The sequence below is a fragment of the Megalobrama amblycephala genome, linkage group LG19 (genome assembly GCF_018812025.1).
Source record: "Megalobrama amblycephala isolate DHTTF-2021 linkage group LG19, ASM1881202v1, whole genome shotgun sequence".
Classification (NCBI taxonomy): domain Eukaryota; kingdom Metazoa; phylum Chordata; class Actinopteri; order Cypriniformes; family Xenocyprididae; genus Megalobrama; species Megalobrama amblycephala.
In genome coordinates this window covers 34,003,811-34,027,328 of record NC_063062.1, presented here as the reverse complement: position 1 = coordinate 34,027,328, position 23,518 = coordinate 34,003,811, and the positions used below count along the sequence as shown (strand labels likewise).

The 23,518-nt window shown below is 36.5% G+C and overlaps 1 protein-coding gene across 2 annotated transcripts in view; it reads left to right on the top strand.

The window, feature by feature from the left end:
* The window catches only part of pid1 (phosphotyrosine interaction domain containing 1), a 35,460-nt gene extending 18,820 nt beyond the window's left edge, over positions 1-16,640 (top strand). The window contains exons 2-5 of one of the 2 annotated variants that reach the window (XM_048167792.1): positions 1,194-1,340; positions 7,518-7,595; positions 10,162-10,263; positions 13,017-16,640. In XM_048167792.1, the coding sequence (XP_048023749.1) occupies positions 1,194-1,340; positions 7,518-7,595; positions 10,162-10,263; positions 13,017-13,505 (816 nt within the window). In that variant the 3' untranslated portion in view covers positions 13,506-16,640. The remainder of the gene's footprint in view (positions 1-1,193; positions 1,341-7,517; positions 7,596-10,161; positions 10,264-13,016) is intronic. The other variant, XM_048167791.1, reaches the window with a different exon arrangement.
* Positions 16,641-23,518: the final 6,878 nt, after the last annotated feature.

The following is a 23,518-nucleotide window of genomic DNA, read 5'->3' as shown; positions in this document are numbered from 1 at the left end:
TGGTTTGTTCATTCTGAAGCCAAAGTCTGTATCAGAAAGATTCCCCGATTGCAACAACTTTCATTTTTATGACATTTATTTTGTACCTTTTGCACATTTATTTTCCTTATTTTGCACCAATTTCCCAGAAAGTGATTGTATTGTTCTCTTGAACAAATGGGATTGAAACTGTGTTTTATTCGCAGATGTTTTATGTGATATTCCAAATTTGCGCACAAGTTAAATTCGCATCTTTGAAAAATTTTCATGACGGAAAATGACGTCATAGGGTGCAATCGATTCATCTTGACCCAAGGAATCAGAAGAAAAATCAGAAAAATCTGAAGAATTGTGTTGCTAACCCTTACGGTTCAAAAGTTATTAACATAAACATAAATGCAACTTTGGACAGCTGGTGGCGCTAGAGGGATTAAGTTAGAGACTCCAAATTTGCTATGGACAAAGGTCAGACTGTCCTTTAACTGTGTGCCAAATTTCACAACTTTCCCACAAGCGGTTCTATGGGCTGCCATAGACTCCCAGAGCGGAAGAAGGAGAAGAATAATAGTGAAGAAAAAAAATAAAAAGAACGCCAACAGATACAATAGGTGCCTACGCACCTTCAGTGCTTGGCCCCTAATATACAGCACAACTGGCATAGTCCCATTAATGAGCTCTTTGGAGCTGTTTCTTTAAATGAATCATTCAAAAAGACTCTCAAACTTTTTATACTTTTTCACGAGTTTATAACTGAAGTGTTCATGATTTTATAATACTTTTATATACATTGTAACCATAACAGCTTTGGGTTGTTGATTATGTCTGTTCAATAAATAGCAGTTGAACTTCATAGTTTGGATCCTGTTGTTCTTATTAATATTTTTGTAATGTATCAAGTTAGAAGGTTCCCTGTATAATTTACATGAATCTAATTGAAATTTCCCTCAGCAAATAGTTTGGGGGGTGAGTGCGGTCTCATATTGCATTTATTATATATAAATAACACTCTATGTTACAAAATGAGAGTGTTTTGAAAGAGAGACGGACATCTGTGTAATATCACACAAGTGTGCCGTTAACTTTATGGAGTACCTTGGATGTTATGATTAAACAATTCATTCATCTGTCCAGGTTGTGGAAGTGGTGTTTTATAAGTTTAAGCAGAGGCATCTGTGAAGCTGTGTTTGTTAAACATTGTTCAAACTCTTTTTCAGCATTTACAGACAATGCTTAAGACCAAACTCAACGTGCTGACGCTCCGGAAGGACCCGCTGCCTACGGTGATCTTTCATGAACCTGAAGCCATCGAGCTGTGTTCCACCACACCTCATAACAAGAACCGCGCACACACAGGATATAAGGTAAAGAACCTGCGGATATCTGCCATCAAGATTCAAAGGGTAGATTTTGAAATATTTTCTGACCATCTGAATTTAAAAATGATTCCTCCAACTTTTGCTGAATTCCATTTGCATTCATTTACTCCCAAAGGATGTTTAATGCTCAGTGACAAATAAGAGTCTCCAGTGATGAAGAACAGGAAAAATCTTTTTAAAAAATCTAGTTTAAAACATGCACCAATTCTTTATTTATTCATGTTCATCGTTCAAGTTGGGCAAACTCAAAAAAATTGAGGTAACCAGTTATAACATTTTTTGAGTTATGATGTTCCCAATTTTAAATGAGCAGAATGATCAAGTTTTGAGTTTGTGGTACTCATGCATGTTAATTGCTCCTAACTTGAAGTACTGAGTTAGATACAGTGCTCAGCATAAATGAGTACACCCCCTTTGAAAAGTAATATTTTAAACAATATCTGAATGAACACAAAAACAATTTCCAAAATGTTGACAAGACTAAGTTTAATATGACATCTATTTAACTTATAACATGAAAGTAAGGTTAATAATATAACTTAGAGAACAACATTTTCAGTTTTACTCAAATTAGGGTTGGGTTAGGTATTAACAAATTAGGTATGCAAAAATGAGTACACCCCACTGAAAGTCTCTGGAGCAAAGCTAAATGTTTTTACTACAAATGTCTAATTTAACAAGAATTCAACCACAGGTGAGTCTAATTATTCATTACACGGGTGTCCAGCAGACTTAAGTTAGTCTAAAAGAAAAGAAATGAGTTCATACAACTCAAAACAATGAAACAGTTCAGTTTACTTGAAATATGTCAGTGCTACGAACTCGAAAGAAAAAAGTTCTAAATAACTCATAACAGTTAATAGGTTGTTTGCAATCACGTGGTTCTGTTGACACACAAAATTAATGTGGAGGCCGAGCTGTGAAAATAAGAATGGAAGAGATGGAGAAAAGTCCGTTCTGTGCTGGTTTAGAAAGGTATAAACAGAAAATCACACCATATTTTGGACGTGAACCTTATGTTATGAAGAGGAGCGATTTTTCTACTGAATTGAAAGACTTGTCTGACAAAGAGGAGGTAGATATAGAGAATGTGAAGCTGCCGTCACGAGTCTGGTTTGTTTATATCACGCTGCCTTTCTGCTAGTGACGTTAAGGGCAGTTTTGATTTTCTGTCGTGATTGTTAAAAATGTCACCATTGTAGGTCATTTATGCTGAATCGAGAATTGCAACAGGAGCTCACATCATCGTTCAGGGAAAAAATGGACGGTGTAATACAGTTTCTACATGTAAAAACAAACCAAGGGAAGCGGGTTGAGGAGGTGTATGATTATTTAATATAGAATACGATTATTTAACCAAGTCAAAAACGAAAAAGGTAAGCAGGTATCCATATTCATTTCAGTATCAGCAGACGCAAAACGCTGTAAAAGGTGACAACTTTTAAAGTTGAAATACTAAATAAGTTAGGTAAACGATAAAAGCTCATTGTGGTTTCTCGGTTTCATAGATTTGAGCAACCATAAACGATGCAAAACATAGGAATTTTGAGTTTGTGATAGGATTCATGTGCAAACAACCTATTTAATTGAACAAATTTGTTTAATTTAAGTTTGTCCTTCTCAAACCAATTAAGTATTTTGAGCGTTAGGGTTTACAGTGATTGGTTTCAAGTTAAAAAGTTGAATATAATGTCATGTGGTGCACCCATCATCAACCAAGTAAAAGCTAATAACCTTTTTTTTTTTCTACCTTACACCTTGAATGCATGTGAATACATGTGATCTTTATCATTACTTTTTGAACAAAGTTTTTGAATATATTTTTCAATGTAAAACATATATTTACACTTTGTGACAACAAAGTTTTTCCCCCCAAAAGATGATGCCAAACTAATATGATTTTCTTTTCAAGAATGTCATATTTTTAATGAGGCTTATTATTCATTCTTCCTCATTATGATATTAGAATAGTTGTGTCATCCTGACAATTTTGACTTTTTGCCCCCCAAAAACATCAAAATGTAATTTTTTTTACATTAATACATTTTAATGTATTATTAAATATATATATATATATATATATATATATATATATATATATATATATATATATATATATATATATATATAGATCTGGACAGAAAAATGAGCATCGACCTAATTTTTAAATGATGTTCCACGATGACCCAAATAAGGCCAACAAAAAAATTTTTTTTTCAAAGTGCAAAGGTGTAGGTTTTTTTTCTGTTGAAATATCTCACTTTAATGGGTTTGGCTGGTCTGTCTGTTTGTCTGATCAGGAAACCAATATTTTTGAAGTTCCATATAGTGTCTCTAGTAGCGTACAAATGACACGCTTCACATAAAAAAATAAACTGGTTGATGCATTTGGACACATTCATGTACTTGTGTTGGTCCACCTGTCCTTGTAGAATATTGTAGAGTCACATGCATGTATTGAAAGGAAGAACAGCCGAATAATACATAAGCTAAAAATATAGAAAATCTCTCAAGGATGTCGGCCTACTAAAGAAGCTGCGGTGTTGTTGCCATGGATACCTCAGCATCCATTCATCGCAAAATGCTGGCTAAGACAAACACAGAGCATCTCTTCCTCTGCCTGTCTATGTCTTTGTCATGCTCCTTCCACCTCACTACTGTTTCTCTTTCTTTCTCTTGAAAGCTGTAGGGCCCGGTATAATTTATGCCACATTTCTAACATTAAAGGAATGTACTGTGAGCACATATTTGCGCTCAGTTGAAAAATTTCACATATTTTCATCTGTGTATTTTAACATGGACCTCAGAGGGTATAAAGCATCTGGCCTACCCTAAACACACTCGCACACACTCAACCACAAGCATGTCTACATTTTTGGGTGTAGACCGGTTTTATAATGATTCGCATTTTTCTTGAAATGGCAAAAGCCGTTTTAACCGACGTCCAGTCCGATGATTTAACAGACCACGTGTTATTGCATGAGAGTAGCTGTTTGAGAGAGTTAGTGATAGAAAGACAGACAGAAAGAACGACCTAATCATCCATTGAGGCCCTTTGATTATGTAACAACTCAACAAAGCTAGTCTATACGCTGTTTCCATGGCGATCGGCCCCGCTGTGTGTGTGTGTGTGTGTGTATACACACTCCTGCGCTCACTTCTCTCAAGGCATACATGAAATGTCTGCTCTGGCTCGGTTTAAACCAGTTATATTAGTATCATTGAGATACTATTTTATATGTGTGTGTATATATATGTAATATCTTTTAATATATTATTTTTTTTTTTTTATATTTCTATAGTTTTTTTATTTATTTATTTAATTTGAGTTATTTTAGTAAAAAACAATTTTTTTTGTTTGTTTTTTTGTAATGGTTTTAGTTTATAATAACTCTGGATTAAACCAATTTCTCTTAATTTTATGGATTTTTTTGTTCCTGTCCTTAAAGGTATAGTTCACCCTAAAATGAAAATTAAGTCATCATTTATTCACACTGGTGTTGTTCTAATGCCATATGCCTTTATATATAAAATATATATATATATATATATATATATATATGTGTGTATACATTTGTGTATACAGCCATTGCTCTGCGACATTGCTCAAAAAGTTGCCCCGTGTATCATCACCTTAAGAAAACTGCAGCATGAAATACAATCCATGTACTTTCTTTTCTGAGGTGAATATATCCGTTTTGTTCAAGACGTTATCATATTCACATCTGTCAACTGTCATTCTGACTGTCATCAGACAGCTGGAGTTCTGGTCTAGAGATATTTAAATCAGTGAAGAAAGTACACGGATACTTTTTGGGGGTTTCTAGGTGTTGAATTTCGTGTCACGTTTTTCTTAGTCTTGATTTCTAACAACTTGTGTGCTTTTTCTGGGCGAGTTGGAGTGAACTGAAGCACTAATAGAGTCTCACAAATGCACACATTGAGCACAGAAGACCAACGGCCAAGGTCTGGATCTTTGTTAAATTATACATTAAATTTCTTTTTTTTTTTTTTTAACCAAACCCTACTCGGAGAACACATGGGATATATTGCTTTCCATGTTTGTTTGTTGTTGTGTGTCAGTAACTGTGGTTTCTATATTGATCTCCTCACAACTCTGAGGGTTTGTGGAATCGGCCATACTTTGATCAGGACCACACATGGGTTTAAACTGTCACCGCAATCCGGCATAAACACATTCTTCCTCTTCTCTGGTGTCTCTGTCTAATTCTCTGATTTCCAAGAGATGAATATGCAATTGAGAAGTCCAAGACCTAGTTAAAGAAACCGAGATGCTGACTACACAGCTTATTCAGTATGTAGTATACTCTAGATTTGGTACATTGTACTCCGGTTTGAAGTAGGTGTAGTATTCACCGCTGCACTGTTTTTTGATTGTTGGTTTATGGAAGTTTGTGCCAGACGGATGTCTTTTGACCACTGCAATGAGTCTGCTATGTTTTATGTGTCTCACGCCATGAGCACTAAATTTTTGAAATGCATTTAGAAAATAGGGTGAATTTTCATGTTATAGATCTTATTGAGAACAATTCATCCATTCCCATATTTAATATTTTTACAATTTTGACCTTGTAATGTTTAATTTAATTGTCAAACCTAGACCTTTGGGTGAAAACGACATATTTTTCTCTTGTGACGTATGCAGGACTCTCAACAACTGATGCATAGAATCAAGTTTTTTTTTTTCTTCCAATAATCCCCCTACACTCGGATGTACATCACAATACGGAAGAGAAGATCCATCTCTACTTCTGTTTCATTGCGACTTTAAGTTAAACAAAGATCAACTTGTAATAACCTGTCTCTAGACCCTAGCAAACAAAATCTGTGGTTGCATTCCAAAATGTGTCGGAACAAAGTTCTTAAAGCAGTTGCATTCTCAATGTTGCCACAAGGGGTGCTATAGCAGATATTAGCATAAATTGCCCTCTTCTACATTCAGTTAATTCAAGTTCACTTTAAAATGAAAATTAGGCCTACCTCAAGATTTACTCACCCTCAAGCCATCCTAGGTGTATATGACTTTCTTCTTCTTTCTGATGAACACAACCGGAGTTATATTAATAAATATCCTGATGCATGCAAGCTTTATAATGGCAATGAACGGGACCAACGAGTATGAAGTTCAAGAAAGTGCATCCATCCATCATAAATGTACTCCACACGGCTCCAGGGGGTTAATAAAGGCCTTCTGAAGCAAAGTGATGCGTTTGCGTAAGAAAAATATCCATATTTAACAAATTATAAAGTAAAATATCTAGCTTTCGTCACACCGCCTTCCGTATTCAACTTACAAAGAAAGTGTAGCACTTCTCGCAGTTCAAAATGCTAACGCTACATCCTACACCTTCCCCATTCAACTTATGAAAAAAGTGTAACTGTGTTCATTAGAAAGAAGAAAAGCTTGGGGTAATTTTCATTTGAAAGTGAACTAATCTTTTAAAGTCAACTGTTCGTAGTGAGTTTCATGCCTGTGACATTAATGCGTTATTATTCAGGTAATTAGCTATAAACGTCAGCGTTAACTAACCTTAACTGACTTTCTCAACAAGATTCTGTTCAGATTGTTGCTGTGCCATGACAGAGAAAACTGACTGTAGAAGATGACGTTTATGCAAATGTCGCACAACTCTGAGAATCCAACATGTATTTTTGAGTTCTGACAAATTTCGAAAAGCAATGATGCACGAAATTGAGCTTGTGTAGCTATTAGCATCTGTGTTCAAGTACTTGTTTAGAGAATGTGTCTGGACTTCAGAATGTAGCAACACTAAGAGAGGGTGACTCATAGCATGAGTGTTTGTTTTTGAACTAGCGACTCGTCATTTACATGCTTTTTTTGTGTTTGGTAAGAGTATATTTATGTGTATGTTGGATCTGTATGTTTGTGAAAGCCTTCATTATTGAGTCAGATTTGAAAGATTCATTCAGTATGTACAAAGTCTGTTCTGTGTGCTGTTTACACACACACACACACACACACACATTCTGTTAACAAACATAGTGACACACACACCAAATATAGTCATCACTTCCCCTCAGAACAAACTTTCTGTGGCTTAAGCACACAAACGCACTCTTTCACATACACACATGTGAATGTACACAGTATACATGTGTGCACATGCCCTCATCGTACAGCTGCGTCAGGGGACACATGCGCCTCTCATTCTGGAATCGGGCAGGAACATTAACATCCCGCTCTGGAATGCCGAGCTGGTGAAGAATTCCTTTTTTCTCAATTATACATGGAGGGTCTTGAGCACCAGTTAGATTGTTGTCACGCTGCCACCTGCTGGACACGTGAATCACAAGCCAAATAAAACAGAGCTTTAAGAATGTGCAGTGGAAATTTTTGTTGTTTTGTGACTGATTTTCATGCATTTATCGATACACACATGCTATTTATCAATTGGTCTATAATAAAGTAGGGCTGGGAAATGTATTGAACATATTTAATTTAAATATGTAATTATTCACTTTTTATGTTGCCATTGTGTTTCCCAAAGAGTGTTTATAACTTTTACTTTCCTAAAATAAAGATTTTTTTTAAAAGGGAATAAATGTAATTTTATACATTTTATACATGTTACATTTAATAAGTATTTTAAATAAATAAAAACTCAAATAAAATTAAGTATTAAAGCTGCAATCTATAAGTTTTGCCTCTGTCGCCATCTCTGTTTGAAACCTGCAATTGCAGTTGTTTGCGGAATTATCATTTTTACGTTGGTTGTCAGCGCGGATGAATCTAATGTTTGCTGTCAATCACCACATCCGTGTGGATACTATACTTTGGAATCACAGATTGTAGTCTTGGAAGTATGACCAAAGTAAGAATTTTCACTGGAAAATGTCATCTGAACAAGTAACATGTCTGCCATTTTTGTTCTGACCAACTGAGGAAAAAAAGCATTACAATAAATCACGCTCCCAGTGGTGATTAAATCTAACAATCGCTTAGCTCAGATCACATCAAACCGTGCAGATTATTATTGTCGTTATACTTTGTTCTCAAATTGTTAATGTTAACAACATCAGCATTGTGTGACTGTGTATTTATTTTAGCGTTACCTGTAGATTTCAATTTCTGTACAGTCTAATCTCTAACGTTAATTTGTCATACCATACAATCCGCCATCCAAATGATACATTTAATTATTGCAGCCGCTGTGAGAAAACGCTATAAATGATCCGCCTCGCATGCGATGTAGCCTGCTAGCTATTTTAAAGGTACACTATGTAACTTGTGGCACTCTAGTGGTTAAAAACAAAGTTGCATGCATTTTGCAGAAGAACATTGTTTTGGTTGTGCTTCATCTCTGTTTGACACTGTGGATGAATATGGTTCTTATAACTAAAAGAGAGAGATTAAACATATAATGATAAAACATTCACTAGTAGGCTTAAGAGAAATAACCAGTTTAGATAGAAAGGATCTCAAGATAACTGGCTGAAGACATTACTGCTATACCCAGGGGTTAAATTGGGATTTGTTATGTGGGGGGGCTCTGTGGTTTCAGGGGTGCATGTGTATGCGAAGACTACAAAATTATCAATTGACAAACTATAACACAAATGCAGATCAAAATCATTCTATAGATGCTGGTAGTGTGCAAAGCTACATCTGATGACAATAAAATCTTTCTGTAGGCCTGTGCCTTCTCCTTTGTGTCAGTATCAAATATAAGAGTGATGCTATCATTAAAGGAGAAAATATAAATAAAAAATACAGAGTTTGACATTAAGCCTTGTTTTGTGCTTGTCCTTTGGACAACTAAATTTGTCATTTACTTGTCAGAGTAAAAAAGTAGCTTGTCTGAAAAAAAAAAAAAAAAGTTTTGTTTTTTTTTTGTGCGTGTTGTAAATATAATTTCTGAAACAAGCAACATTCTCATCAGTGTTTTATCAGCAGTGACATATTTAAATCTGCATATTTATGTTATTTACCTTGGGGGTATTTTATTAACCTTTTATAAAGGGTATTTCCCCCCAATCTAATTCAATTTGTTTAATCTTTTATTTCAAATTCTTACATTTGATAAATTAAAATAGTAAGACACTATAGGGCTGTTACCAAATTAAATAATGTACACTGAAAAAGTACAACTTAATTCAATCATGTTATGAGATTCCTTAAACAGGCCTATTTTTGAATATACAAATAAGAAATGTTGGTGGGAAATGTATACTTTTAAACATGAAATTAAACCGCCAGTAGATGATTCCCACAAATTCCCACGAATACTATCCTGTCAGGTCTATAGTATAAACACTTACAAAAGGCTTACCGTAGTGAATCATGGTAAGACAAAAATATGTTTTGGAAGAAGGATTGATGATTGTACTGACATTTACATTTTGTTAATTTTGAACAAAAAAAGTTACATATTGTATCTTTTAACATGAATACATTTTGAGTCTACTTGGCAAAAGTGTGTGTTTGGTTGAAGCAAAAGTTCTTCTGATTGGACAAAAAAAATACTCAAAGTAAATACATAAACATCCAGAATATTTTATCAGAAGGCTGAAAAATAGTTATTTTTAGCTATAACACCCGGCCCTTAGTATAAAATACTGAACTAGTGAATCACACACAGAGTGAGTAATTGTGGCCACATGTTGCATAACAGTGTTGGACAAACAACATTGTTTCTCCATGTACTTTGTGTAGGTGTGAGCATGTGATTCAACTGTGTAGAAATAATATATTTTGTTGATCTACAATTTACAAGTGTGTCTCATAGGACACCGTATTTGCTTGGTATTACTGTCCTGATGTCAGATTAATGAATTGCACAATATTTGCACTCTTACTTTGAGAGCTGTGCATCAGAGATCTGGAAAAGCAGCTATATTGTTGGAAGGCTCTCAGTCGCCTGTGGAGGTAAGAGGCCGGAGAGATGAATGAGCGCTCTGTTGGTGTCTAGACTCTGTGGTGACTGAGAAGCATCAATCTGCCTCACTGTTTGATGATTTCTCACAGTTTCCACCTGAGGTGTACACACACACACACACACACACACACACACACACACACACACACACACACACACACACACACACACACACACACACACACACACACACACACACACACACACACACACACACACACACACACACACACACACAGACAGAGACCCACCCAGGAACAGACATCACAAGGTTTATGTGAACAAAAAACTGTAATCTGTCATCTCGCTACAGAGTAAAATACACATCAAATACATGAAGGGATCAGGATTATTGTAGTTTTGAAAAGTTCACAGTAGTTTTTTTTGTTTTAAGGGCTTTATTATTATTATTATTATTATTATTATTATTATTTTATAACAAATACTACATCCTAGTGTTATTGTGAACAAATTATCTGTACTTTTTTTCCTAATCTTTAGTCAAAATGTACTTGCTGCTCTTTTAAAGTTTGCTATCTAGTTTGTTGAACTTGTGGTTTCAGTTGATATTTTTCAGTGGGCCGTTTTATTGCATTTTTGGGTTTTCTGAAATTTGGGTGCATCAAAAAAAAGATGTTAATACTGTTCAAAAGTTTGGGGTCTGTAAGATCTTTTTGTTTTTGTGAGAAATCTCTTCTGCTTACAAAGGCTGCATTTATTTGATCAAAAATACAGTAAAAAATGAAATGTTATTACAATTTAAAACAGCTGTTTTCTATTTGAGTATATCTCAAAATGTAATTTATTCCTGTGATCATAGATTCATTTTCAGCATCATTACTCCAGTCTTCAGTGTCACATGATCCTTCAGAAATCATTTGAATTTGCTGCTCAAGAAACATTTCTTATTATCAATGTTGAAAACAGTTTCTTTCCAGGACTCTTTGATAATTAATCCAAAAGAACAGTTTAATGCATCCCTGCTGAGTAAGAGTATTGATTTCTTACAAAAAAAGTAAATCTTACTAACCCTAACTTTTAAACAGTAGTGTACTTTTTTTTTCTTCTTTTTTTTCCCAACAGTATTTGCACAATTTCTCTTGTTGTGGTAATAGTGTTCATTTACGATAATAAGGCTTAATGTTATCCATCAGGGTTTGGGAAACACATGCTCGCTCACTGCCTCATCTGTTTGTCATAGTGTAGTGAGGGTCTTCTTTCAGATCTAATGTTTTCCAACACTTCTTCCAGAAGAGAACACTCATCCTCTCTCTCTCTGATGTAAATCGTTTTCAGAAGAGAAAAGATATTACAGGCATTTCCTCTCCCAGCTTGCAGCAAGGCCTCCTCTTTCTGTTTCAGACACGAGAAAGAATGAGATTAATAAAGTGCCTCTGTCTCCAGATGCGTTTGGTTTTTCTTAGAGTCGTGTTCATAAGAGGAATGACTTTGCATTCTACAGTTGGTCTGGTATGAAGTCTCATACCAAGTACAACACAGATGTTTGTACCCTTGCTTGTCTTTAAAGTTTGTACAGTCTTGTTAAGCAATAAAAACTATTGTGTTTAATTGTATTCTCTAAAGAGGGTTAAAAAAGGTTGGGGGGGGGGGGAGGCCGTGGCCAGAATTAGACCTTGTGGTTGCAGACTAAACAGAATGTCTGGAAGAGGAAAACACACAGCCAGACAAAGTTTTTTTTTTTCTGTAGTTTCACATTTTCTTCCCAAACTCTTGCCAAAAGCACACGCATTCAAACACAACAAGAACAGGTATTCTCAACTACTCATTCTCTCAGTTTACTTTAAGTTTACTGATTTGCAAACAACAGTATACCTTTACAACTCTGGACCAATGACAAAAATAAATGTCTAAAGAGGGAAAAAAACTTTACATGAAAGTGTATTTTTATGTATTCTTGTTGGTTTCATACGTTTTTGAAATTTTGGTACACCATTTTCAATAAAAGCTTTGATTTAGGAGCGTGAAGTGGTGTAACCATCAAGTAACAGTAAAATGTTTTCCTTACAATTTTTAAAACAAATGTACCACAAATATATGAAGCAGCAAAAACTGTTTTCAACAAAATGTTTCTTGAGCAGCAAATCAGCATATTAGAATGATTTCTGAAGGATCATGTGACACTGAAGACTGGAGTAATGATGCTGAAAATTCAGCTTTGATCACAGGAATAAATTACATTTTAAAACATATTCAAATAGAAAACCATCATTATAAATTGTAATAATATTTCACAATATTACTGTTTTTATTGTAATTCTAATCAAATAAATGTAGCTTTAGTGAGCATAAAAGACAAAAAGAAGTGTGTTTATTAATTTTATTTATTTATTTAATCTTGGGTATGAAATGTCCACTTACCACATCTTCGTGTTGCAAATATTGGTAATATTTTGTTAAAATTTCTCATTTACAAATGATTACTCGTCTGAAAATGGTTAAGTACTCATATCATGCACATACTGTTTGTGTATCATGGCACAGATAAAGTATACTAGTACTTAGTAAAATATATATATTTTTAAAAGATAGTAAACAGATTCTCAGTAGGTCAAAAAATCTTAATATATTCAGTAATAAGAGCCAAAATGTACATTGTTTTCAGAATATTGAATTCAAACAAAAAAGCATTTATATTTATTTGAGCCTTTCGTTATGCATATGGACATTTGCATGAATCCTGTACCCCTTTTCACTTTTTCTGTTGTGTGTTTGCTTTCACCAGGTGACCTACCTTGGCAACGTGACGATTTCCGGCACTCATTTCCTGTCTGGCTGCACGGAGTCGGCTGTGGTGGGATTATGCGACACAAAGCGGACATCTGTCGCCCACGACGACTCCATCACCTCTAGCAATGCCATACTGGAAATCCGTCCCTTCCAGGTACGACTGCATCACCTGGACGGGCGGGGCGAGGCCACGGTCGCCATGGACACCTTCCAGGTGGCTCGCATCGCATATTGCACGGCGGATCACGACATCAGCCCGAACGTGTTCGCTTGGATCTACCGGCAAATCAACGACGATCTGACGTTCCAGATGGACTGCCACGCCGTGGAGTGTGAGAGCAAACTAGAGGCTAAAAAACTGGCCCACTCCATGATGGAAGCCTTTAAGAAAACCTTCCACAGCATGCGCAGCGACGGACGCATCCACAAGAGCGGCTCGTCCGACGAGTTTCCCGAAGAGTTGAGTACACCCGACGACGGCTGAGAGAAGGCCGGAGGGGGTCGAGCTTTTCTTAAACGGGGGGGTCGGGAACGGGAGGCGAGGGAGCGCAAGTGTGAATGCGCTCTTTATGTCTTTGTGCCATAATAGAATATTCAGAAAAATAACAAAACAAAACCACAACAAAAAGAAAATGGAAATGGTGACAGAAATTCAAACCACAAACCAAGAAACTAGCCTGCCTTTTTTATCTTTGCTGCCAGACAGACATGCCCATTTTACTCAAGCATCTGAGCGTCAACATCATTATGAAGTTTTGAACTTTATGAAGGTCACACTCCCACTCGAAAGCTGCTGGTTTTGATATGGCGCGAGAAGCGGCAAGAACTGTTATTCTCCTTTCGTTTAGCCAATCAAAACCTTGGGCCTATTCACCTTTTGTTTGGGGACTTGGGAAATCCTGATGTGTGTGCGGAAATCTTTTATGTCATTTTTTTTTTTAGATAATGCAGAGATGTGTTTCCTCTGCTAAGTTGAGAGAAAAATGATATAATTTTGATATTTATGGCAGGCAGCCAGCCTAGGGCATTCTTTTACCTTTTTCGGGCCATAGTAATTATAGGGACCATGCATTGATTTATTTTGTTGTTGTTTTTTTGGGTTTTTTTAAGATACCAAAAGTCATTGTGTGTGTGATCTAGGGTTTGTCTGTCTGCAGCTCATGAGCCTTTGAATAAATATGGAACGGGTTCTCTACTACAAAAAGCTTCTAAAAGCTAAGTGTGCTTGTCTGTCCAGTGTAGTTTAGTCTGTTTATGTGTTCTCAAACAGAAATTACTAGTGCGTGTGTTAAATGAGATGTTGAAAGCGAGACCTTCCAGATGCATCGGTATAGTCACTCATGCAGGGCTATAGGTGTGGTCGCATTTAAGGCCAGTTCACACCAAGAACAGTAACTATAATGATAATATGGATGTGACGGTGAGGAAATTTTCCCACTGGTTAATCGACTAATACCGGTATCACCGGGGGAGGGGAGGAAGGGTTCCCTCTTTTGCACCTCGCTTTTAAATCACTAATTCGAAATAGAGAGGATTACGGTCATTCAAAATGGCGCGGAGCAGAGCGAGCGTTCACATTATGAACGCCCGTGCAAATTAGCGCCAATTCGGGGCGGCAATTGCTTGAATGCTGGGTTTTTATTCTTAATGAAAAACACAACTAATCCTTTGCAGGTTCCCTATTAGCACTGGGTTTAAATCCAAAATATTGCTAAATAGGTGTTTTTACATTTCGCTTCGAAACCAAATTTTCCGCCATTGTCTTGTCAGTCAGCTCCTCACGCTCATGATAAATGAAATCTGACTCCTCCTACCGGTCTGTGCTGCATTGAGCAGATGCGTTCAGCTTTTAATTATAGTGTCTGTTTTCTAAACTAAACTAAGTGATTTTTATTACTATAAAAAATCGAAATGACGGTGCGGTGGGCAAGTGATTTAACCGGTGTTGCGGTTAGCAAGCTATACAAAGACACGATATCATTCTGTTTATTCTAAGCGTGCGCTGCAGTTTTGTCATTTGCCGCTTTAAATGCTCAAACTCTTTAAAACAGGATGGATTCTGATTGGCTGTTGATGTTTTTATCTTTCATTAGCTGGAAAAAGTCATTCTGAAAGTGATTTCAACGATTATGTTTCTCTGTGCCATTATCGTTATAGTTGTGTTGTTGACTCTGCTATTCTTAAAACTATATCTTTAACAATATAGTCATCGTTCTTGATGTGAACGTGCCTTTACTGTTGCTCAGCGAATTTTGCGAGCAAAATCCAACAGGAATTTGGAGGAGGGTGAAAAAAATTCCCCATGGAGATTTTGCTCATGTTCGAGTTGGTCACGTGAATTTGCCACTAACCAACAGAAAGCTGCTTGTTTTGAAAATGAAGTCTCTGTGAGCGGTGCTTCATACATCTCAATGGACCCTTTTTCATGCAAAATCTCGCTAAGGTGACCGCACCTTATTTATACATCACGTTGTTTCGATCATAAACAGAAACTCTTGTTACCGGTCCTTTGTTTTGCATATATTTCTGATGAGTTTAGAGAGAGTTGTGTGAATGTTTGCACAAGGAGAGGGAGGACCCCAAAAGCATAGCAGTCCATAGAGTGCCTGTCTCTTACCCCCATGCTGAATGTATGATGTCTTTTGTGCTGCAAGCGCTATATATGTACTGGTACTGAAAGCCTTGTTTGATTTTATTATTTTAGATTTTTTTAAATATACATTTGTATTTGCAGGTAATTTGAAAGCTGTATAATGGTTTAGAGCAGGGGTGTCAAACTCAGGGGGGCCACAGCTCTGCAGAGTTTAGCTCCAACCCTAATTAAACAACCTGATCCAGCTAATCAAGTACTTCAGGCTTATTTGAAAACTACAGGTATGTGTGCTGGAGCAGGTTGGAACTAAGTTCTATAGGACTGTGGCCCTCCAGGAACTGAGTTTGACTCCTCCTGGTTTAGAGAGTCAATTTTTGTACAAGACGTCAAGACACGTGTTATTTTGGCTCAAAATGTAAGGCATGCGTGCTCATACACACGGCTCCACTCACCTGTGAAAACCCAGTTATGGGGACGATGGATTGTGGAGCAATGAGAAGATGAATGAACAGACTATTTTGAATTCCGATTTTGAGTCGGATTCTAATTCGGATTGGGATTGCATCTGGATTTGGGAAGATGAAGAGAACCCTGGGAAGTAAGCATTTATAAATATAAAGAAATATATATTAAAAAAAAGATATATGCATTGTATTTGAAACTCATTCGATAAGCTTATGTAAATACAAATGTATCCATTTTTTTCCTTTTAAATACTGCATTAAATGTTTGATATTTTTGAGTAAAGCACCATTAATGGAATCAGTATTACGGCCAACTGTGAATTTGGATCGGGAGCGGAGGGCAGCCTATAGCGTGAGTGATGAAATGTCAGGAGAGTGAGGATGAGTGTCTCGTTGTTGTTGTTGTTATTAATTTGTAAAATTGTAGATGAACATTCTCACTACATGTCTTAATGGCTCAGACTCGCTTTAATGTTTTGAAATGTTACCATATGTGTTTTTTTATGCTGTATTTGCAAAGATAAAAAAAGATACAGTATATATAAACTATTTACCAAGCTAAGTTGTGTTTCTTCTTCTTATTTGCATTGATCATACTAGAGTCTGCATGTGGTGGTGTGTATGGGTCAGATTTTGCTTACATTGTGGGGAGAAACCAGCATTATCCACTAGTTTAGTGAACATACAAAATGTTGTAATTAAAAAATATGTGATATAATATAATTATGTGAAACCATCTACAAAAGAAGCCTTAGTAAGTCTGTTTTCCCACAAAAAAAAAGATCTGCTGGTACAGTTGCTCTTCTATCCTCAGTCAGTAGGTGGCATCAGAGTCTAACAAAAACTGGCATAATAGGAGAGGCTGCTCACTGCAGAGCCATGTGTGGAGCATAAAGTCCAGCTCCCCCTGTCTGGATGTAATATTGGTGTAATGGGTGGAGCTAGAAGGTCCTACCTATATAACCCTGTTCCTCCACCCATTAGAGCCACAGAGGTGGAGCTGGATGTCATTTGGCTCTGCAGTGAGCACACTTGCTTGCAAAATAGTGCCACCTACTTTGAAGGTGCATGTTTTTCTATCATGCCACTATTTTTTTCTTCATCTTGTACCTCTAGAGGGCACTGCAGTACTGCAGAGTGTATAGGAAATAGAGAATAGAAATGTAGCAGTCCCCATGAAACAATACTTCACGTTTTACATAAAATGTTAATCAACTTTCATGCCACGTGGTTTTCCATGCATAGATTCCATGCATAAAATTAAAACTTTTTGAAGCCTTTGAAAAATTCCCATGTCCCCAATCATGTTTTTTCAACTTCACTTTGGCTGTCTTAGGCTAAAGTGTACATATTTATTTCTAAATTAGCAATTTTGAGTATTTGTATATACTTGTTTTTGACATCAAATACTATTTATTGTGATATTATTGTAATGTGTAAATCTATTAAATTAGTTTGTCCCTCAAACTCCAATCCACCCTGTTACATTGGTGCTACTCACCCTTTAAAATCTTAAGCATATTCCCTAAATCGGAATCGGTCGGCCGGAACCGAGAACATTTCCTATAACACTAGATATACCTGTACATCAGAATAAGAATGGCATCTACGCTAATATCAGTCTCTCTGCTTATCCTGAGGTTTGCCGGGTGCTGGATCCAGGCCGTATCCAGATCAAATGGAGAACCTGTGTCTGGACCTGACTACAACGTAGCCCAGGAGACAATGGGCCTACAGATCCAGTTCTGGCTGCATCTATAATTCAGATTTTTAAATCTCCGTATCCGCTTACATATATTTATATATAATCTATTTTTAATCTCTATAATAAAAATGTATAATTCAGATTTTGATCTCCATATCCATTTACATATATTATATATATCTTCCAAGGGTTTTTTTCCCTCCTAGGACTTTTTTCCCAGTGCTAGCACGCTGGGTTTTTCTCCTAGGGGGTTTTTTCCACCCCTGGGAGTCAGCCGACATTGGCTTAATGTATCACCATCTTGTATATGTTACATATTACCACGCTTGCTTGTACAGCTTATTTTTAACCATTTCTCTTTTTTCTGTGCTACTAATATGTAAAGCTGCTTTGAAACAATTACCAATTGTAAAAAGCGCTATATAAATAAATTTGACTTGACTTGACTAAATCACATGACTTGCTAAAAGTGATAGCAGCTGCATCTGAGATTGCATACTTTATTGTTTTGCGAAGGGAGATACTACTTGGCAAGAGTAGTATGTCCAAATTCACAGTACTCATATAAGAGTAGGCAAAAATTTCTTACTACTTCTGGTGAGATTCTGAAGTGTGCATACAATGCACATTTTACTATCCCACGAGCCACAAGAGAGGATTTGTGACGAAGCTGACGCTGGTAGGTAACATGATAGTGACAGCATGGCGAATATAGAACGCCTGGATTACATTAATAGTACACGCACTCATACTGTATAGAACATAATTCTTTTAGCGGTCACAAAGTATTTACCTATTCAAAATATGCACAGAGAGTGTGCGATTTTGGACACGGACACTATTTCTTGGAGAGAAATTACAAGAACAAAGTCATGTCAAACTTTTCTCTCTTTTCCTCATTTTTTGAAGACTTACATAATAGTTTTAAACACAACATGTCCACCCTGTTGTGTCAAATTATACTGGACATGAAAATGTTTATATGTTTTTTAAAATAGATTTTATATATCTATTAAAATTCTTCCTAAATGTAATCTGCTAGCATGTTTTTCTTTCCCAGCTAGTAACAGGATTTATTTGCTTAAAACGTCCACCCCGTTAGACTCTGCATTGTAAAATGTCATGTAACAGAGTGGACAAATTTCCTAGACTACGTGTGAAATATATGATCAGGACTATTAGGTTATACTAACCAGAGCTTGACCAGTGTGTTTTTATGGTAGACTGACATTTTCTTCCTCTGACAAGACTTATTCAATTTTAACATTTTTGTTCAACATATCTGCTCAGTTCAAAAACAACCAAACCGGAATGACCCACATTCAAATGAATAGCGATATGACTCCACATATGACATGCTGCATACATGAATTATTATAATTAGAAATAAGAAGACAAGTAATAATTGATCATTCAAAAAGAAAATCATAATTTTTTACCACTGCACTACTGCAGGATAATTATAGAATAAGACTTGAGGGAGGAAATTTAACCTTGACAAGATCCTGGAGCGCAAGGTGAAAGGACATTATAACTATAAGTGGATGTGCCTAAAAATAACAGACCTGGACATGAAATAATTGATTCATTTAAATTAGACTGGTTAAAGATGTAACAGGAAGTACTAACAGGCCAGCATGAATAATAAATTACAGTGGTGGTCAGAATTATTGGCACCCTTGGTAAATATGAACAAAGATGACTGTAAAAATAAATCTGCATTGTTTATCCTTTTGATCTGTAATTCATAAAATTAGCAAAAATCTAACCTTTCAATGAAGGAAAAGAATTGAAAGTGGGGGGAAAATCACATTATGAAATAAATGTTTTTCTCCAAAACACGTTGGCCACAATTATTGGCACCCTTTTATTCAATACTTTTTGCAACCTCCTTTTGCCAAGATAACAGCTCTGAGTCTTCACCTATAATGCCTGATGAGTTTGGAGAACACCTGACCAGAGATCAGAGACCATCATTTTTCTCCAAAACATGTTGGCCATAATTGTTGGCACTCTTAGAATTTGTTATGAGTAAAATATCTCTGAAGTATATTCTCATTCATATTTACATTTTTTAGCACACTAGGGTGATCATGAACATGAAATTGTCCAGCCATGACTTCCTGTTCCACGGGAGTATAAACATGAGGAAACACAAAGACCAAATTCCCCTAATCATTCATCACAATGAGTAAAACCAAAGAATATAGTTCTGATGTGCAGCAAAAGATTGTTGAGCTTCACAAAATAGAAAGTGGCTGTAAGAAAATAGCTGAAGCATTGAAAATCCCCATTTCCACCATCAGGGCAATAATTAAGAAGTTCCAATCAACTAAAGATGTTATAAATCTGCCTGGAAGAGGACGTGTATCTAAATCATCCTAATGCAAGGTGAGAAGGAAAGTTTGAGTGGCCAAAGACTCTCCAAGGATCACAGTTGGAGAATTGCAGAGATTTGTTGAATCTTGAGTCTCAGAAAGCCTAAAAAGAATTATCAAACAGCACCTACATCCCCACAAGTTGTTCTGGAGGGTTTCAAGAAAAATCATCTGCTCTCATCCAGAAACAATCTCCAGCATATTCAGTTGTCAGACGCGACTGAATCTTCAAAAGGGACCGGCTTCTATGGTCAGATGAAACTAAAAAAAGAGCTTTTTGGCAGCAAACCCACCAGATGGGTTTGGTGCACACATGGATAAAAAGTACCCCATGCCCACGGTTAAATATACTGCTGGATCTTTAATGTTGTGTGCCTGTTTTTCTGCTGGAAGTCCTGAACATCTTGTTCAGATACATGCTATCATGCATTCTATCAAATACCAACAGATAAAAATTCAAAACCTGACCGCTTCTGCTAGAAATCCAACAATGGGCCATGGTTGGATCTTCCATTAGGACAATGATCCAAAACAAATATCAAAACCAACACAAAAATGTGTCACTGAGCACAAAATGAAGCTTCTGCCATGGCCATCCCAGTCCCCTGACCTGAAACCTAAAGAAAATGAGTGGAGTGAACTGAAGAGAAGAAGCACCAACATGGAGCTGGAATCTGAAGTATCTGGAGAGATTCTGTATGAAGGAATGGTCTCTGATCTCTGGTCAGGTGTTCTCCAAACTCATCAGGCATTATAGGTGAAGACTCAGAGCTGTTATCTTGGCAAAAGGAAGTTGCAAAAAGTTTTGAATAAAAGGGTGCCAATAATTGTGGCCAACGTGTTTTGGAGAAAAACATTTATTTCATAATGTGATTTCCCCCCCACTTTCAATTCTTTTCCTTCAATGAAAGGATAGATTTTTGCTAATTTTATGAATTAAAGATCAAAAGGATAAACAATGCAGATTTACTTTTACAGTCATCTTTGATCATATTTACCAAGGGTGCCAATAATTCTGACCACCACTGTATATGGTAAAGTTATGTGAAATTTGCGAAAACAAATTCCATTAGCCTAGTTCTTTTTTTTTTTTTTTTCTCTCTTCAATATGAGTGTAAACTAATATGTATTATTTCCAGGCCCCTCATGCACTCACAGCTTTATATAAGCAGCTCTCATGAGTCAAAGTGAACAGGGTGAATACAGTTTCGTGACAGATTCAGTCATGTGTGAGATCGCTGAACATATGGGCTCAGATCAAAGGGTTTATATAAGCCTCTTCAGACGCACCAACCTCTTATTTCTCTCCCTCTAGAGGCACTTTTGATGAAACTCTTTGACAGCGTTTTGGCCTTCATGAGTGAGAGCCGTCACACCTCCACTGCACACTCAGCTCTTCAGGGTTCAGTGCTATATCACACTCCATAATTTTAAAGAGGATATTATCATTTTTACTAAAATCCATTTTATTATTATTATTTTTAAATCATTCCTTCAAATAATCAAATCACTAAAAAGAACTGACTCGTTAGAGTCATATGTTCAAGAATCAGACTACACTGTGGTTGAGCTGTGTGTTTTTAATTCACTAAATAGAACCAGCTCTTAAGAGTCATTTGTTCGGGGAATCTAACTGGACTAACCCTGCGTTCCATTCGGAAGGGCTCATCCCTATGCCCTAATCCCTTCAAAAGGTTTACCCTCCGGAGTAAGAGCTTCGAAGGGATGGAGGGTGTAGGGGTCAAAAAAAAGAATTTTTTGGAACGCACTTCTGCGTCATCTTAACAAGACAATCAAGGAGGCACATTTGTTGCACATTTTGTACGCTGAATGACCCCCCAAAAAACACGCTCTGAACGATGAGTAGATTGTGCAAACTGCGCCTTTAGTTTAACGTTAGCTTATTTATTTATTTTTGGTTTATCGGACCACATTGTATATTGTGTCTATGTATTTGAAACATTTGAATGGACTGATAAAGGGAGCTGTAAAGTATTTTTGTTGTAAAATGATGTTTTGACCATAATAATGTACCAAATCTAACTCGTATAAATATTACAGTAGTATAGAAAAATACTATACATACATTTATAGGTAAAATTGAGCTCTGAGCCTCCTGTACCCACTGTGATGCCAAACATCTTCCCTGTGCAAAGAATCATGGGGGGTCGAAGTGTCCATCAGTTGTATCCTTCGAAATCCTTCATTCTGAAAGGCCGTTTGAAGTGGCCAGTTTTGAGCACTTTGGTTTGGAATGACCCTTCAATATGGCGGCCATGATTGTATTCACTCCGAAGTGCCCTTCGGAGGGTGATATATCCCGTTTAGAACACACCTTAATTGAGCTGTATGTTTTTGATTCACTAAAAAGAACGGGCTTGTAAGAGTCATCTGTTTGAGAATCAGACTACACAAGTTGCGCTGCATGATTTCTATTCTATGATTTCTAGAGTCATTTGTTTGGAAAATCTGATTACACTGTGGTTGAGCTGTATGTTTTTGATTCATTTACAAGAGCCGGCTCCTAAGAGTCATTCGCTGGGAATCTACAGTAACTACGTACACTGGTTAAACTGTGTTTTGATTCACTATAAAGGAGGAAGGGTGTTTTCACATTTGGCTCTGAAACTCTGGAATAGCCTTTCTGATAATGTTAGGGGCTCAGACTCGCTCACCCAGTTTAAATCTAGATTAGCCTCTTAAGAAGACCTCAGATGACCAACACCTACGAAGAGACGGCGCCAACTCCTGCGAGGACTTCAGAAGACCCAATCATCTGGATCAACATGCACATTCCCAAATTTCTATATATCCTAATTATTGTTAATATGTAATTCATTTTTCCAGGAGCTCATTGCTTCTACATTCAGTTAAACTGCTAACAGTGATTGTAAATTAACTGCCTAAATTATTACATTATTTGCTAACATTCTTTAAATTGCAATGTTGACATGCATTCTCTGTAAAGCTGTACAAATAAATGTGAATTATACAAATAAATGTGAATTGAATTGAATAAAGAAACAGCTCATAAGAACCATTTTTTGGGGAATTGAAAAGTTGTGGAAGACTACACATTCCAAAATTCCTTTCTTTTTCTTTTTTTTTTTTTTTAAAAAGAACCTCAGTGTTGCACAGGACATTATGCTACTAGCTAAAACAAGCTCCAAATCAGAGCCAGACATCTGCACCGTCTCCACAGAGGCAGTAAAGACCATCCGCCCAGCATCTCAGCATATCTACCATCAGTAATTGACCTTTTACAAAGCAACAAAGATTGAATGCTGATGTCTGATTTAAAAACATCAAGGGAATCCCCTCTCCCCAATTCTCTCTTCTCCTTCTCTGTGAACACTG